The 16,453-nt window shown below is 41.5% G+C and overlaps 1 protein-coding gene across 1 annotated transcript; it reads right to left on the bottom strand.

Moving 5' to 3' along the window:
• Nucleotides 1-2,151: 2,151 nt before the first annotated feature.
• LOC131973811 (transmembrane and coiled-coil domain protein 3-like) lies at nucleotides 2,152-16,016 on the bottom strand. The gene is made up of 4 exons (XM_059335901.1): nucleotides 15,833-16,016; nucleotides 6,513-7,477; nucleotides 5,743-5,878; nucleotides 2,152-4,856 (listed from the first exon to the last, which is right to left on the bottom strand). Exons 1-4 carry the CDS (start codon nucleotides 15,896-15,898, stop codon nucleotides 4,554-4,556), a joined length of 1,470 nt encoding a protein of 489 aa, XP_059191884.1. The 5' UTR covers nucleotides 15,899-16,016; the 3' UTR covers nucleotides 2,152-4,553.
• Nucleotides 16,017-16,453: the final 437 nt, after the last annotated feature.

The raw sequence follows: 16,453 nt of genomic DNA, 5'->3' as shown, positions 1-16,453 counted from the left end.
TTGCTCTCTCCATTCACACCTACAAATATAGCCCATAATCCCCATTTTAAGCCTCTATGTGTGTGTGTGTGTGTGTGTGTGTGTGTGTGTGTAAGTGCGTGGGTGGCTGTGTGCATGTGTGTATGTTAGTCAGAATCTCTGCGTCACACCAATCTGAGTATTTCTTCTCCCCCAGAGGCCCTTATTGCTCCACAAATGCGCGAAACACAGCCCATCCTCCTACTCACACGCGCGCGCGCGCGCACGCACACGCACACACACACACACACACATAGATGTGTGTATGTGCACACACCTCACACAATTTCACTCTTAAACTTAAGCTCTCATAAAGTACAGGAACACAGTGTGAGTGCCAGAGATCCCCAGTTAAGCTATCTGTCTATCATCCCCATTCCTGCTCCTGTATCTCACCGTGTGTCTGTGCCTCTATTTGGCATGCAGGCAGGCACTAGTCACGCAGACTAAACCACACACACAGCTGCGCCAGGTGACCCATATTGCAGTGGGGCTGAGTTTAACCATGCATGGGCTTCATTTTGTCAGAATGTGTGTCTGTGTGTGTGTCCTTTACTCTGATATGCAGCAATATTGAGATGCTGAATAAGTCTGGTATCCTTAATTTGAAGGTGATATCTCACATGGTGTGTCATTATTTATTAGAGTGGCTGCATGATATTATTTGAGCTGTGCTGTTGCATGTTGTGCCAGCTTGGCTGAGAGATCATTAAAGTGACTGTAATTGAATTTATTCCATCTCTCTGCAATCATCAGCATCCTGGGTACCAAAATCCTCCCTGGTGGGAGCCATGCCAGTCACAGTTACAGTCTACAGAAAGCACTTCCGTTCACAGCATGGAAAACAACACGACTTTGATACAATGTTAATAAAAAATACACAGAAAAATGCTCCAATACAGCTGTGCACTTTTGTAGAAATGTGTTGAAAAACTGCAGTTTCAGTGCTGATTTGTGGCAGCAGCAGAGGGCACTGCTCTTCCACGTTGCTTGTGAAACAGCTGCCAAAGTAAAGTGTTTTTTTTTTTTGTTTTCTATGATTTTGTAATCTTAATGTTGATTTGAAGTTGAATCATTGATTTTGACAGAAAAAAGGCTAATTATTTAGATATAAAACATGCATAAAATCGGTTTGGTATCATGAAGGCTGTGTAAGGTGCTGCAGCCTTCCAATATGTTTTCTTGGTCTCTGTTGTGTCAGCAGTGCAACACCTACACCCTCTAGTGGTGGTGAAGGATAGGGTATCTAGTACCAGTAGAACAGCAAATATGTGTGCTATTAATATTAATAGAGTGGAACTTATTCAAAGCTGTATGCATATTAAGTTTTTCTAAGGTTTTATTCTTCTAGTGCAAATGCCTAAAGGAGAATTAAAAAAAAAAATCTGCAGTTTTATCAAAGAACAATGTGCTCAGTGTGTTTTCTGAATATAAATAGGTTACTTTAAGGAAGTTTCAAAGATATAAGAAACTTCCTTTTGCCTTTCACTTAATTTTGGATTTTTGGCTGTTGTCAACACCAATGGTTCTTTTTTCAGCCCAGAATGCTAATACTGGGGACTCTCACATGCAGGTTCCTTGGAATAGTTAGATGTTTTTTTACACATCTAATTTGAGATGAATTTCAAAACATACACTTTTAAAAATATCAAGAGGAAGTGTTTCTCTCTGAATAATATACAATTACCATAAAAAGAACAAAAAGAATAATAAGCATAGCCTGGGACTATGAATAACATTAATAGTCGAAATAATCAAAATAGTTTGTGGAAAGTCATAAAGACTCATAAAATAAATGCAAGCTATACCAAACTTTACTATCGGTTATAATTATTCATACATTTCATCTGAAAACTTGCCACAGATCCCACTTTGGTCACAGTAGTGATTTCTCAATACTTGAAATGTGAGAAGCAAGTATGAATTTTCAATAGTTGGGACCTTTCATGCATGCATACACACACACACACGCACACACTTTCAGCCTCCTAGGATGAACACTGTGCCTGCCAAAGGGTGGGGAAATGTTGTGGAAGGACCGACCGAATGAGCTACAGCTGTTGATCACAGCTAAAAAAATAATCACATGACCAAAAACATTAACAAATTCCCAAACTAAAAATCAGTCACAAGTTGATTAAAAAGTCTTGTTTAATTTAACAGAAAGTGTCAGACAAAGGCACGTAATGCATGAAAATACAACTGATTGATCACGTAGTGCACCGGAGATGAATGAGAATGTAAACCAGATCTGTAGTTCTGTCGGTAAACTTCCTCAAATATGTCAAAACAGGAACACAGAATTATGATACAGTCAGTAGAACGACAGAGATGACAACAAACATCAACACAAACATGTTATTATGGCAGACAAACAATTAAAAAGTGGTCCATAGTTTCATGTGAGATCATCATAGGCAATGTTCATAAGACAAACATAAAATAACACATTATTCAATCCAAAAAAGTGGCTCGTGGATCATAACTGAGAGCCTGTAACATGCTCCTCAGTCACCATTAGAGTACTGAAGGCGGTTTGATGCTTCTTTTTAAAAAAAAAATTGGAATTGCATTTTTCCTCAAAAAAGGCCTTTAATCACAGTTTAATCCATCGCCTCTCAATCACATTATTAATACAAGACAAACATCAGACCAGTAAGACACAAAGACAGCCAAATGGCAGACTCTGTGTTTGTGTTGTTCGGGTGTGTGTGCATGTGCGCCTGCACCGGGGAGCCAGTGTGTGTTGATATTACCGAGCTACCAGCACTGTAATGCAGTGGGATTGATTTTTGGCCCTTAAGAGAGGAGACAGCTGGTCTTATCAGAGCCCAGCAGTGGCTTCAGTGGTTATGGATCTCTCATGCCAACATTAATGACACTTCCTTACCCAACCCCCACAGCACCAGCACCCTGTCACTGTAAAACATCGACATAAAACGTTCACTCCTAAAAGAATCATGTTAAAAACAGTGCTTGTAGAAATCAAGTATATTGCACTTTAAACATCAGGAACAGTAAACAGAAAACCTTTAAGAGATGACTGACCACACAGAGCAGACAAGGCAATAAGGAATAAAGATAATGAACACATAAAAAAAGACATGATGTCCATTGCCTCTGTGCTTCAGTCTGTAGATTCTTCATGTAAAGGAATAGTTTAACTCGAGGAATTTGAGGAAATGTGCTTATTGAGTTTATCTATAAAAAGTTAGATCAGAGGATTGATATCATTCTCATGTCCAAATATGAAGCTACAATCAGTAGCCAGTTAGCTTAGCTTGGAATAAAGACTAAAAACCGAGGGAATAGCTCGTCTGTCTCTGTGAAAAAGTCACAAAAATCCACCTCTGAACCTCTAAAAACAAGGCAAAAATCAAGCTACCTAAAGATGACATAAGCGTAATATCGATACACTTCCTTATCACAATATTACATTTTGTGATACTGTATCGATTCCCAAAAACACTGTATCGATCTTCAATTAATAGTTTACATGCAAGATCTGTAGCAGACAGAGTGCATGCACAAAAATAAGTGCTATGATGTTGGATGTTACAGGGACTGTGATAAATGCAAATGAGTTCACTGCACAGAATGCATAAAAACCTTTTTCTAAATTAGATTTCATGCATATGGTGGTGCAGAAGTATTAAGGATTTTATGCAAACCGCAATATATTGCCTTGCTTATAGCAATATATTGAATAGTAACCCAACTTTCATCATATGTATCATATCTACAGATTCTTGCCGATACACAGCCCCATTGATAAACAAACACCCTTCTGGAGTCAGGCCTTGCCAGGAAACAGCCTGACCCTAACTTCCCCTGTGAAACCACGTCTCTAAACGAGATTGTTAGATTACATGTTAACTGGTAAGAAAAACCTGTTCATGCTAAGCTAAGCCACGCAGCCCCTGGCAGTAGCTTCATATTAACAGATATGAATGTAATTGATCTTCTCAAGAAAGAGAATAAGCACATTTCCCAAAATCTCCAACTATTTCTATAAAAGACATTAGCATTTCATAACTGTGCTAACAAGATACCAAGCTTGAGGTTTTGTTTGTGTGTACATGTTTTCAACAGTTTGATAGATATTAAAGTTGAGCTGAAGCAAAAAGGAGAAAGAATAATCATTGGCCAAATTTGACCTCATCTATTGATTATTTCCCCAAAACCGTGGGGAGGAGTATCTCATGTGCACGTCTCTCCACCCTTCTTAATCTTTGAATTGACTATTTATGTCTTGAGATGATTTCATAGCAATCCTTGGAGAAGTAACAAAAATGACTGTTATATAAATATTATTTAAAAGGTTAAATGAAATTGTTAGCAACACACATTCAAGTTCTAGACAAGAAAAAAAGACCAAATTTCATTCCAGTTTGACTTTTTTTTTAAATGACCTTTGTGAATGCATGGCGATCGTGTCTTCTGACGATTGTACAACCAATCCTCTTCGACAGTCCTATCCTGACAGACAGTGTCCATGCCTCTGCAGTGTTATTTTCAGTGTGCACGCTTCACTCTCAGGCAGGCACCAGCAACCTGTCTATGGCATACTGTAAACGGTCCCAGTTCTTCCAGAATATGGTCAAAAAACAAACTCCCAGGAAGGTAGCGACAACATGGTGCCGGCTCCTCATCAGTGGAGCGGCAAACTTGGCAGCAGTGGAGACACAAACCAGGATGACGGTGATGATGGCAAGCATGATGTTGATGCTTTTTCCCAGCAGGACTCGGGCGTCACGGCTCTCGAGCTGGACCGTCTGCTGCTGCTGCTGCTGGAGCTCCAGCTTGGACACTCGCGTCTGACACGACTCCAGAGCTTCCTGAGGAAGATGGAGAGAGACTTTGAGGGGCTGATTGTTTCCCAAATGGCTAAAGGGCATTTTGCTGACCTTTTAATCCTCAATTACTCAGATTCCTCTTGAAGATTAATTATGTATCAGCATGGAGAGACACAGGGGCAGGGAAGATAAATGTCAAACGACAAAACAGACTGAATCTTGTGTTATCTGATGAAGGGTGCCATTACACCCTAATACATTCACCTCTACAGCTGTATATGGTAATGTCCTCATCCTTTAATAACGATAACTTTATTACCAATTTGATTAGACTTTCAAATTTGGGTTCATAATTCAATTTAAAGATTTTTTTATACCACTGCTACACAATCATCTCAATCATTGATGCACTATCAACCCTTCTGGTGATGGGGTTGGTACAAATGCACAATATGAATTTAATCAGTAAAATATTTATTTATAGCTGACAGCTTGACCCTGCCAGTAATCATTTTCTGACATAAATTATGCCAGAGAAATACAGCAGAGAGTGCAACATATGCCAACTGACCTTAGTCTCCGCTACAAAACTGGCAGGGTAGGCAAAAACATTGCAGGAAGACTAGAGTTCTATTACCATTATAGCTGTTTCTCCATTATCTTCAACTCCAGCAGTGCTCATGTTGACTGGAAAAGTGCAGCTGCAGGCTATCATTGCACCGGTAAGGTGGGGGTTAGAACGGAAATCGTGAAACACCTATTAAACTTCAGCGATGTGTGAGATTTCACTTTAATACAAATCCATTTATTTTACTCACTCCTATCAGAGCTGTTTGCTGATATACCAGCCTCATGACACACAGGTGAGTCACATGGTCTGCAGTTTCCAGCTCAAGCACCACTACATATTGGAATCACTATTACGCACCTGTATGTCCCTGGCCCTTTCATGAGCCTGGTAGGCCACTCTCTCCTCGATGCTCGCCAGCTCCTGCTTCAGATTAGTCATCTCATGTTGGTGAAGCTCTGTCAGGTCGTTCAGTTGGTCCTCTAAACGCTCGTACCTGGTAGATGATGCAGAAATATTTGTTATAAATGAACATCTTCTTGGAATTTGAACATACTGTATATTAAGTGCTTCTGCAACCAACAAACTGTGTGGGATAATGTAATGAATTACATCTACCATTTAGTAAAGTGGCATCTCCAAATTCTATGGTTGTTTATATTTTGCAGATGAACAAATATGAGAATAACATTAGTTATTAGGCGTGGCCTAGTAAAGAACAATTAAATATTTAAGGGAAGATATTTCCCATGTCTCCTTTTCAGGTTCATACATGTTTACATACTTAAATGTTATTTTTTATAAAATCTTCATAGACTGTCTGTCAGAATATACTTGCATTCACCCTCTGTCTGAAACACTTTAGCACCTGTCTCTTTAAGGCCTCCTTCTTAAAAAAAAAAGCCCAGTCTGTTCAGATATTCTTGAGAGAAAAAATATGGTGCAATAGTAGCCAATGGTATTCCAATGAGCCTGCATGTGACATATGAAGAGGAGCCAAATCGTAATTGCTTGAATCCCATGTTTTCTGATCCAGGCTGGACACAAACTGTTTTATTTCACAGTTTGTGAGTTAGTTGGCTCTCCAGTAAGTTTTTATATTGTGTCCTCTTTACATTATTTACACATACCTGTATCTCTCCTCCTGCAGTGTTTGGCTGATGATGCCATACTCTCTCTTGAATTGAGCCTTTATCTCCTCCATATCCTCCTCCAGCTGGCTCTGGGCATCTCGGATCTCCCTCACCTCCTCCAGGCTCAGGGCCAGCCGGCTCTGGCTGTCTCCCCCGGCCTGCTGCGCCTGCCCTGCTGGCAGGCCTCCTCCCCCCGCTGGGTTCCCATTACTGTCTGCTGAAATGGAGGCGCTCCCTGAGGAGCACTCATCATCACTGGGATACTTGGGCTTGCCCACCATAGAGGTGCTGCTACTCAGCCCCTTCACTGCGCTGTCAGTGGGCAGCGGCGAGGAAGCATCCAGAGTGGTTTTGAGGTGGGCGATGTTGTCAGCGCTGCCAAACTTGTTCCGGATGAGGTTGGCGAACTCTCGAGGCTTGCTGAAGAAGAAAGGAGGGGAGAGGGAAACACCAGGGCCGATGGTCTTGATCTTGTCCATGGTCGGGTGTCGGCCGCTGCCAGTCATGTCCCTCAGCAGCTGTCTGGGAGACTCCCTGGGTATGGTGCTGTGTTTCACACCAGATGGGTGAGGGGACGGGCTGTGGAGGATTTCACTGTCCTTCATCTTTCTGTGATACTGCTCCAACTTCTTCTGCATCTGGGCGATGTTTTGCGCCGACTTCTGGTTCTTCTTCTCGAACACCTGCTTGATGCGCCCGACCTGCAGCTTGTCCGCACTGTTCACCAGCTTCAGGTATTCGGCCACGTTCTCGTCCCGGGCCGTCTGCTCGATCTTCAGCTGCTCCGTGACTTTCAGTATCTTCTGCTGGAGGTTGTCCAAGCAAGAGCGACTACGATGGACCTCGAAGCCCAGAGCGGAACCAGGACTTCCATCACTCAGATCCAGGTCCAGATTGTTCTCTGAAGAACCCCGACGCATCGACCCAGAGAGGCTCAGGAAACTGCCCTCAGAACTCCGGTCCTGCAAGGAGAAGAAACAGATTCAGATACTGTATTAGATATGGAGCGTTTGCAGGGAGATCATCCCTTTTGTCTAATGAGCAAAACAGGTCGTCTGGAAAAGTTAAACAACTCCATTTCCAGTTTATTGCATTACAAATTGGAGCCTTAAGCAAAGTTTCCCTCAGATTTTTTAAAAGATATGATAAGATATGTTAGTATTTTATCTTATCTCACAGAATCAGCAGATTCTTTATACAGACAGGTTTGATTATTTAAATAACCTATTTAAAAGGTAAATAAAGGTGAACATATTTAACTGTCCATTACTGTTTAATAATAATCATAATCATAATAAAAATAATAATAATAATATAAACAACATTTGAAACTAAATTAAATTGTCCCTCATTCATCAATGAATAGTTTTGATGATTGGGTTAAACTGAGGGTTGTTTTAAAAAACCTGATCTGCTGGTGTTGCTTTGCTCTGTGGACTCAACCACAGCTGTGTCTAGTCGCTGCTTTCTCATGTTTCGAGAAAGCAGCTGGTGATTTAAATGTTAGGAATGATGACAAAAAAAATTTAACTAAGACCCGGGTAATAAAATATTTCTTTCAATGTTTCTTTTTCTGAATTTGCTTTAAATATATAATAATTCTACATAGCAACTCCTTGCCTTTCCTGCTACAGCCACAATGAGACCATCTGTGCGAATATGTAAGGCTCTTATTTGGCACATCTGTTACGTTTTAGGAGCCAGAATGTAATCCTGTTTGTTTACAGTATAGCACACAGATGACAAAATTCAGATAACAGCTATTACTGTGTGTGAAAGAAGTGGAGCGTCCACATCTAATGTAGGTCAGTGATAATGTCACATAAGGCTACAACGCTCAGGAAATCCCTTTGCCAGACATTGTCCCCTATTTTTACAGTAAATCTCCATTTTTCTGATAGAGGCTCAACAATACAGACAGCGACTGCCTGGCATGTCAATAGTTCACTGTCGAGCACAGAGGTCTGCTGCAGACGTGAGGAAGTGAAACAGTACAAATTTGGCTCAAGTAAGCAAGTTTAACTATGGCAGGAAGGCTAAACACTATACAAAAAGAGGAAACTGGCGGAAGCTGTGAATACATCATTTAATCATGTTTCTGCAGCATTTTTAAAACAGAAGTTTCCCTTCAAGTGCAATGAAACTGCAATTCAACAGTGACCGAACAAGCCACAGACTCTTGCAAGATGATCGACCACAGTGGAATGACAGGAGGTGTAAGCTGCTCAGGCCTAATACAAAGTGTTGTACAACAACCACTATGGGCTCTACAAAGCTGCACTAATCCTTAACAAATGTAACACAGCTAGTTTCAAGCAAATAAACAGATCACAGCTAACTCATGCAGACTTAGGACTGAATCCTGCTTAGCATTCCCACATCACCACGTAATGGTTACATATTGCAAGCTAAGTACCTTTACAATTGACCAATGCATGCAGAGTTCACCACAGACTGACGCTCCTCCTCACATGACTGTCAGGTGGAACTCAAGACGAGCTTTACCAATAACAGGGTGATTAAGTATGACTAGTCAGATAATACAACAAAAACCCATTCAGCAGGACTGTTCCCGTCTCCAAACTGGAAGTCATCCAGTTACACATTCCCATTTATTTGCTGTTGTTATCGTGACTGAACAATTAACTTGTCAAACTTGTTTGTGAAGGTGATACAGTCATCTCTGACATATCTACTTATTACTCGAATGTGGTTTCGCCTTAAAGTTAGACACAGAAACTGCTTTATAGCTGGATTTAGTCAGGCTATGAAGGGCAATGTCTTTCTGTCTGTGTACCACTGCAATCCAGACTGCAAATCTCAACAACTATGCAGTCTTTCCCAGCATTTTCTTTTAAGGGACCTCCCTTCTATAATTCAGAAGACTGACAACTCCTGACTTATTGTTATGCATTGAATATAATATAAAATATGTCACTAAGTACAGATAAATGGTATTTAATATGTATAATGAACACAATAACTGCGGGAAGTCTATGTGAAACAAGAGATTCTGATAATGAGTAGATTATTTCCTGTGATTTCCTGTTTTTCCTGATCTTTTGATATTGCAATTTGTACAATCCTTATGTTTAATACATGCAAATCTAAAGTCATTCACATCAGCCTCAGCTGTCCCTTGGGGGCAATTAGCAAATGTTCGTAGGCAAACAATAAACCTGTTAAACATCAGCATGTTACTATGCCAGCTCTAGTATTTGCCTCAAAGCAACACTGCTTTTCAGCACAGCCTCAACCAACTGCTAGCATGTCTGTAAACTCTAGTCCTGTTTGTACATGTAAATAAACCCTGTAGTTTCAATATTATAGTGTCTATAATTATACTGTATACATACATATTACATATTACTTATTTGCTGTATGTAAAGTGTGTAACAAGAGAATGCCACGCTTCTTTCTAGAGCATGCCTGGGGTATTTCAGCCTCTGTCGTCCTCCCACTCTCCCCCTCTCTGGCATCTGTCCTTCTTCAACACAAGACTCTTTGTCTGCAGAGAAAAAGCACACTTTGTCATGTCCTACCTCTGCTCTGTCCAGGACTCTGATGAGCGAGCCACTGCATATGGATTCGCTCGCCTGACGTATAGCCCGAGGAGCCCTGCGCCCAATCACAATGCTTCTCCTTACAGAGTGTAAGCAATATCTCTTGTCAAAACAGTCAAGTTCACACATAAGCCGCCCTTTTGTCAAACCTGTTTGTCATACAAAAGAAAGGAGCCTAATATCCTCCTCCTTGTAGAGGAAGTGTAGTGCAGGCTTGTTTGTAGGTTGCTCATATAACCCAGTCTTTTTCATTTTCAAACAGCAAACACAAAGAGCTGCCTGTTTGACCAGACAGCTTTGACTGCATGCTATTTATGCAGCACTGGAAGTGAGCTAGCTCCTCAGGCACTCCCACCACTAGCCTTAACTTTGAAATGTTCTGTTCTGTAGCACTAGAGGCCAAACACAGAACATAGGGTTGTGTGCTTATTGCTTCAAGGTGCGATATCATGGATACAAGATGAGCGTAAAATAGATGAAATTGTGACCTGGCAGCCACTGATGGATCCCTGCTGAGGCCCACAGCACGTTTTGGAAAGCAATATGATGCAACTTCTATATTCACACTCACGCACCTGGAGTAGTGAATATCAAGCCAAAAATGTATTACACAGCTAGAATGAGGGGAGTAAGCCTTTACTTATAAAAACAAGATGGCCTTTGACAGGAAGAGGAGGGATTCGTGAGAGCAGCTCGGATAACACGAATAACACGACCCAGATGTTTTACGCACACTCAAACCCCCAAAAAAGACTACGACATCTAAGTATTCTTTGATAAGATATTTAATAAACCCATTTCCACTGCCGACTCAAGATTTACACCCACGCTGACTAACTGCTGGAAAAAAATTCTGAGGGTCTCTCTGGATGAGTGGCTCTGCTAAATGAATTAGACTCATGCTGATGAAAATGTCCTCCCAAATCTGCTAAGGAGCTGCCCTACTTTTCACTCGGCTACTCCCAAACACTTCTGCAGGCGATCTCCAGGGGTTGCTGAGGTAGGAGGGTGAAACAGGGCCAGGACTGAAGGTCTTTGGGGATGGCTACAGATGATGGGAGGGGTGAAAGCCCAGTTACAGGGGGAAAGGATGGCAGATGGCAGCAGTGAAGTCTGACAGTTAAGTGGACAGTGCTTAACTGAGAGGTCAGAGGTTCATCACAGTGTAGCGTTTGATGAGATAGAGTGGAGGCGACCTGTACGTCTGTCCTTGAACTTGTATGTGCGATTACTGACTGACTCTTTGGGTTTTAAAAGCTGGACTGTGTGAGCCCAATCTGTCTGATCATATGCTTAAAATGTGGTTTACCACCATCAATATGTGAGAAAATGTTGTGAAATTAAGAAGCCAGGCATACGCCCACTGCTGTTTGACTCACCCATTTTTATTAGTGTGTCAGTGGAGCAGGAGAAGAGAGACAGACAGAAAGTGGGAGACAAAATAAATAAATACAGAAACAGATAAGAGGACAGGAATAGAACAAAGGGAGGACTCTCCCAAACAGCACAGCGGCACACATCATCTCCGCCAACAGGAGGCTCCGTGTGCCCCCAGGGAGCCTCCCTTACACCTCAGCCCTGCTCGAGCCCCTTGTCCCCCCACGCTGTCCTACATAGCACACAGCGTCTGTCCAACACCATGACCCATTTAATATGCTCTGACCTCCCTAGACAGCAGAACATAAAGATCCAACTGCATTAGCCTCAGTCTTAACCCAACGAGGGAGAGCTGTGTGTTGTTCTGCTTGAGAAATCTGTCCAAATCTTTGCTACATTTTGGGGCATAGTTTGGGGGAGTCACTAGAAACTGCAGATGCTGCTTATCTTGCACTGCAGTGTGCTCTCTCGGATCAATGATCTAGTTAGTGATTCAATTTTTCAAGCAAAAACAGACCTCACTGCAGCACCAGAGGAAACAGGCAAAGCAGCAATTCAGCATTAAAGTCCTGAACCGGAGTGAGCTGAAAACACAAATTATTCAGAGGTGCAGTGGCAGAGAAATACAGTAAATATTGGTTCAGATTAGCAGGATGAACAGAAACTGAGGGTGTTTTCTTGCTAAACTCGCTGTCCCTCCCTGTTGTGGTGGTGGTGGGGGGGGTTAATAAAGCCACAGACATTTTGTAATGCAAACAGGAAAGCATTGTCTCCATAACGAGGAAGCAATGTTTGAAAGTACTCACAATTGCAGCTGTAATCTGGTGAAACCATCAGTTTACAGTGCAGGGTCAGGTCATGCAGTCACACATGCACAAGCACAGGTGTTTGCAGTGATCTGGGGAAATTAGATCAAAATGATGAGGCTGTTAGTGGTGTATCGCTTATTCTCCGTCGTTGCCTCTGTGTACCCCAAATAAACACACACACACACACACACACACACACACACACACACACACACACACACACACACACACAGAGCAACAGAGCTGGCACACTCATTGAGATGGAACAAAACCGTCCCTTCAGCAGAGAACAGAGCCACAGAGGGGAAGAACCCTGCGGTGCTTATTGGTATTCCCTCCAGCTGATCCTCATGGATACAGACACTCTCCCACTCAGGGCTCACACAGGGAAACGGGAAGAATACCAGCGAGGGAGAGAGTGAGAGCGACAGGGAGCACATCTTTGATTGTAGTCAGAAAGCTGACCCAACATCTCCTCCTCCTCCTCCTCCTCCCCCTCCTCCTCTCATCTGCATCCCACAGCTGCCTACACGGCCACACTTTGATTGCAAAACCTTTCTTTAGAGGCCAAACACTATGCATCATCAAAAGTAACAGAGGAAACAAAACCAGGGACAGAGTTTGAAGTCTCGAGTTTCCTGAATGAGTAATCCCTGGGAGGTCGGCCGAGTGAATTGCTTAAGACGTATTTGCTATTATCTCATAGACAAGCTGGTCCAGGATGGACTAAATCAATAGCCTATTAACACTCCCAGCGTCTGCTTGCCCCCATAGACTGGGGATATATTGAATGGGTTTAATTACGATAAATATGCAGCTATGTTCAATGCGACAATGCAAAGCGAGAGAGTGAATGGAGCCAATGACGTATCAGAGTGCTTGAAGAGTCGAGCAGCTCATTAGTCATGAAAACATAATAAAAAGAGAGAATAAAAAGGGGGACAATAGCTGCCGGTTAATGATTCATATCACAGCATTTTAAAAGACTGCTAATTATACTGATATGATGGCTACTGTGTTTGCCTTTCGTCAGGTGACAATAATGCTACAGAGCCACTACAGGTGAAAAACAAGGTTCATGCGAGGACAGACACGTCACTGAGAAATGGCACGCAAATCTCCACGAGCCGCCATGATGCAAGGGTTAAAGACCCAGACTGAGGTGTTGCATCATCTTTGGCCTCTAACCCACTATATCTGCTGCACAATGGCTTTTTTGAGGAACAAAACTGGAATGTAATTTGCTGCCAACAAAAGGAGGAAAAGCATAATTACACAGTCCAGTGGTAATAAACTAGCCAAATTGTCAGATATGTTGTTATTATATTGTGTTGGTGGTTATACCGCTACTGCCTAATTGTGTACTTGAGTAGCTGGCTCTAATTATTTGTGTGTTAATCATTCAAGTGCTACTCCAAAGGGGGAATGTTATTGATTTCATTCATTTATAATGGTTAGAGTTGCATTGTTATCTGAAGTATCTGGAATTGTTCACATGACAGCAGGGCAGTTTTTATAAAAAGCTATACAGGCCGAGGAGAAGCTGCCAGAGCTCACTTTGGGATGCATGATCTCATTGAAGACTATTGGTGACAAGAGCAGCAGGCCTGACAGCTCATACATATACTAGGGAGAGAAACAACCTGCCGCACGACACCTGAGTGACTTTCTGGTTGCACAAGACTCACACTTGATAGAGCATTCCTCTCCTCGGTGCCACTGTGACTGAGAGCCCCTGGCTTTAAATGCATTCTCAGGTTGATCCGTCACGGCACATTTGGGGATTTTTCTGAGCATGGTACATTAACATGATGATGGTTGGATGGTTTTCCCCAACACCTGTTAGTTCAGTTCTGAAGGTGTTTGGGGGTTGGCTTGTTTTCTTATCCGAGTCATGGGTTTAAGAATAGATAGAATCAAATATTGGAGAGATTTTAGTGCACTTTCAGGAAACTTTGATTTGGGATACATTAATAAAATTGACTGTCCTGAAAACATTGCTGTGTAAAGACATAAAATAAGATAAGCTCTGACAGTAATCCATCTCTGTGAGACTATGAATAATGAAAATACAACTATTTACAAAACTTACATTTATTATAGTGCGCTATCATATCGTAAGAATAAAGATTATGTGCTCACAATGATAAAATCAATTATATTTTCTGAAAAAAGTTATATTCTCAGTTTTGTTTCTGATAAAATATTTCTACATCTGTATATCCTTAATGTCAGGATGTAACAAAATACTGATATTAGGGTTGGGTAACATTTTCTATCATACATATTTGTTGTTTTAATTGTAATGTCAAAAAAGAGCTACCCATCAATTGAATGAGACATTTTGTTCTGATCCTTGTACGTGGAAATAGGCTTTCTCATGTTGTAAATTCATTTATACTATTTATTTATTTATTGAATTAGCAGAAAACATGCCATATTGTGATATATATCCTTACAGAGATATGGAATGACCGACAGAAGATTTTGGCCATATAGCTTAGCCCTCATTAACATGAGTCACTCCTTCATGTGAAATAAGGTGAGGTGAGGTTTTCATTTCTACTTTTAAAAATCTGGGTCAGGCACTGAGTCACTGAGTGTCCACAAAACAGAAAGAACACAAAAATAACTACAATTAATACCTTACTAACAGCTTTCAGTTTCTATTGTATTGGGCTGTGTGAAATGCTTTTTACGTCTTATTTGGTGGAAGGATACTAGAAACACCTGCAATGCAATACTACATCACCACAAACAGCAAAAAGAGCATAAAGGTATAACATCCACCTGATTCACTTGTTCAAATGAAAACACAAGTAACTACAACAGGATGACTCCATGGGACTACAGTAGTCAAACAATACCGGCAAATTTAAATTAGAGCTGAAACATTACGTTTTTTAATCCAACAGTCAATTACCAGAAAGTTATATTGTGATAATTATTCATTTTAATCATTTTTAAACCTAAATTCCCCCCCAAAAAAACCTGAATCAAATTTCACCCATGACAACATTTTGCATATTTCTTGAATTTAAAATCTTTTGGACTTTTGGTTGAACAAACAAGTAATTAAAATACATCAGTTTAGACTCTAGTAACTTGAAATGGGTGTTTTTCACAATTTTATGACATGTTATAGCCCAAAATATGAATACAATAACCCATAAAATGATCGACAATCGATATGTGAAAAAAATCGTTAGTTTCAGCCCTATGTCGGTGTGAAGCAGCACAGACAGATCCCTGTCCCGTTTAGATGGCGTCAAATATGTGGACAAACCCATAACGTCCCGACTCAGAGTTTACAGTGACAGACACTTCAAGACATCCTTGTACTAGTACAACTTCTCCAAAAGGACATCTGCTCTTTTATTACGGTATTTGCCCAGATGTATCCCGGGGTTAGAGGCTCTTTGTTGGGGGAAACGTGTAGCTCTGAACATCGCAGCTGTTGTTTTCACATGACGCGTAGATCAACAGACAACAATGTATCGCTGGTACAGTAAGGGACCTGTCGTTTATGACACAACAATGCTACAAAATACACTCACATGATACTCACCATCCGGCTGCCGAGGTATTTCTCCACTTCGGATAAACTTCGCACGGACACGTTGGCGCTGGGCATAATAATCCCGTGTTTGTGGTCAGTTTGGAGCCGCTGGTTCTTCAATTCAACACCGGGGCGAGTTCACAATTCACGCCTAGTCTCGTATCCATGTTGAGCCCCTGTTTCTCTCCCTCCCTCTCCCTCTCTCTCTCACACACACTCTGACTGCCCTCTTCAACATACAAAAACTATGTGTGAACCCAAACTCCGCCTATTTCTGTCTGCAGGGTGGCTGCGCGAGGAGGGGTTAACTCTTTCAACGCACGTGCCTCTCACTGATAGATAAAAAATAGCCACGTTATCAGCTCTTTGAGGCATGTTTGTGATCAAGATGAGTTTCATAAATAATGACATCCCATCAGTATCTCCTTCGTGGTTTTACGTGTGTTTTTACTCTGTGGTGTCTTATCACTGGTGGACTCAGGAACGGATTAGCCCCCATTGGTGCCCCAACGTTGGAAAGAAACATGCAAAAGTGCCCTCTTGGAGCCCCTATGGCCAATAAAACATGATGAAGAGCCCTCTGGGGCACTGGTTCCCAACCTGGGGGCACAAGATGGACTTTCTGAGACT

This window comes from Centropristis striata, chromosome 6 (genome assembly GCF_030273125.1).
Source record: "Centropristis striata isolate RG_2023a ecotype Rhode Island chromosome 6, C.striata_1.0, whole genome shotgun sequence".
In the NCBI taxonomy this organism is placed as follows: domain Eukaryota; kingdom Metazoa; phylum Chordata; class Actinopteri; order Perciformes; family Serranidae; genus Centropristis; species Centropristis striata.
Note: the sequence above shows the minus strand (reverse complement) of the source record. Positions and strands in the feature narration are given on the sequence as shown.

Bases quoted from the DNA above. Each gene is read 5' to 3' on its own strand.
- LOC131973811 (XM_059335901.1), bottom strand. From the start codon at position 15,898: ATGCCCAGCGCCAACGTGTCCGTGCGAAGTTTATCCGAAGTGGAGAAA. The intron at 7,478-15,832 runs GTGAGTATCATG...TTCTCCTTGCAG, and splicing joins AATACCTCGGCAGCCGGATG to GACCGGAGTTCTGAGGGCAG. The intron at 5,879-6,512 runs GTATGTGTAAAT...ATCATCTACCAG, and splicing joins CTGCAGGAGGAGAGATACAG to GTACGAGCGTTTAGAGGACC.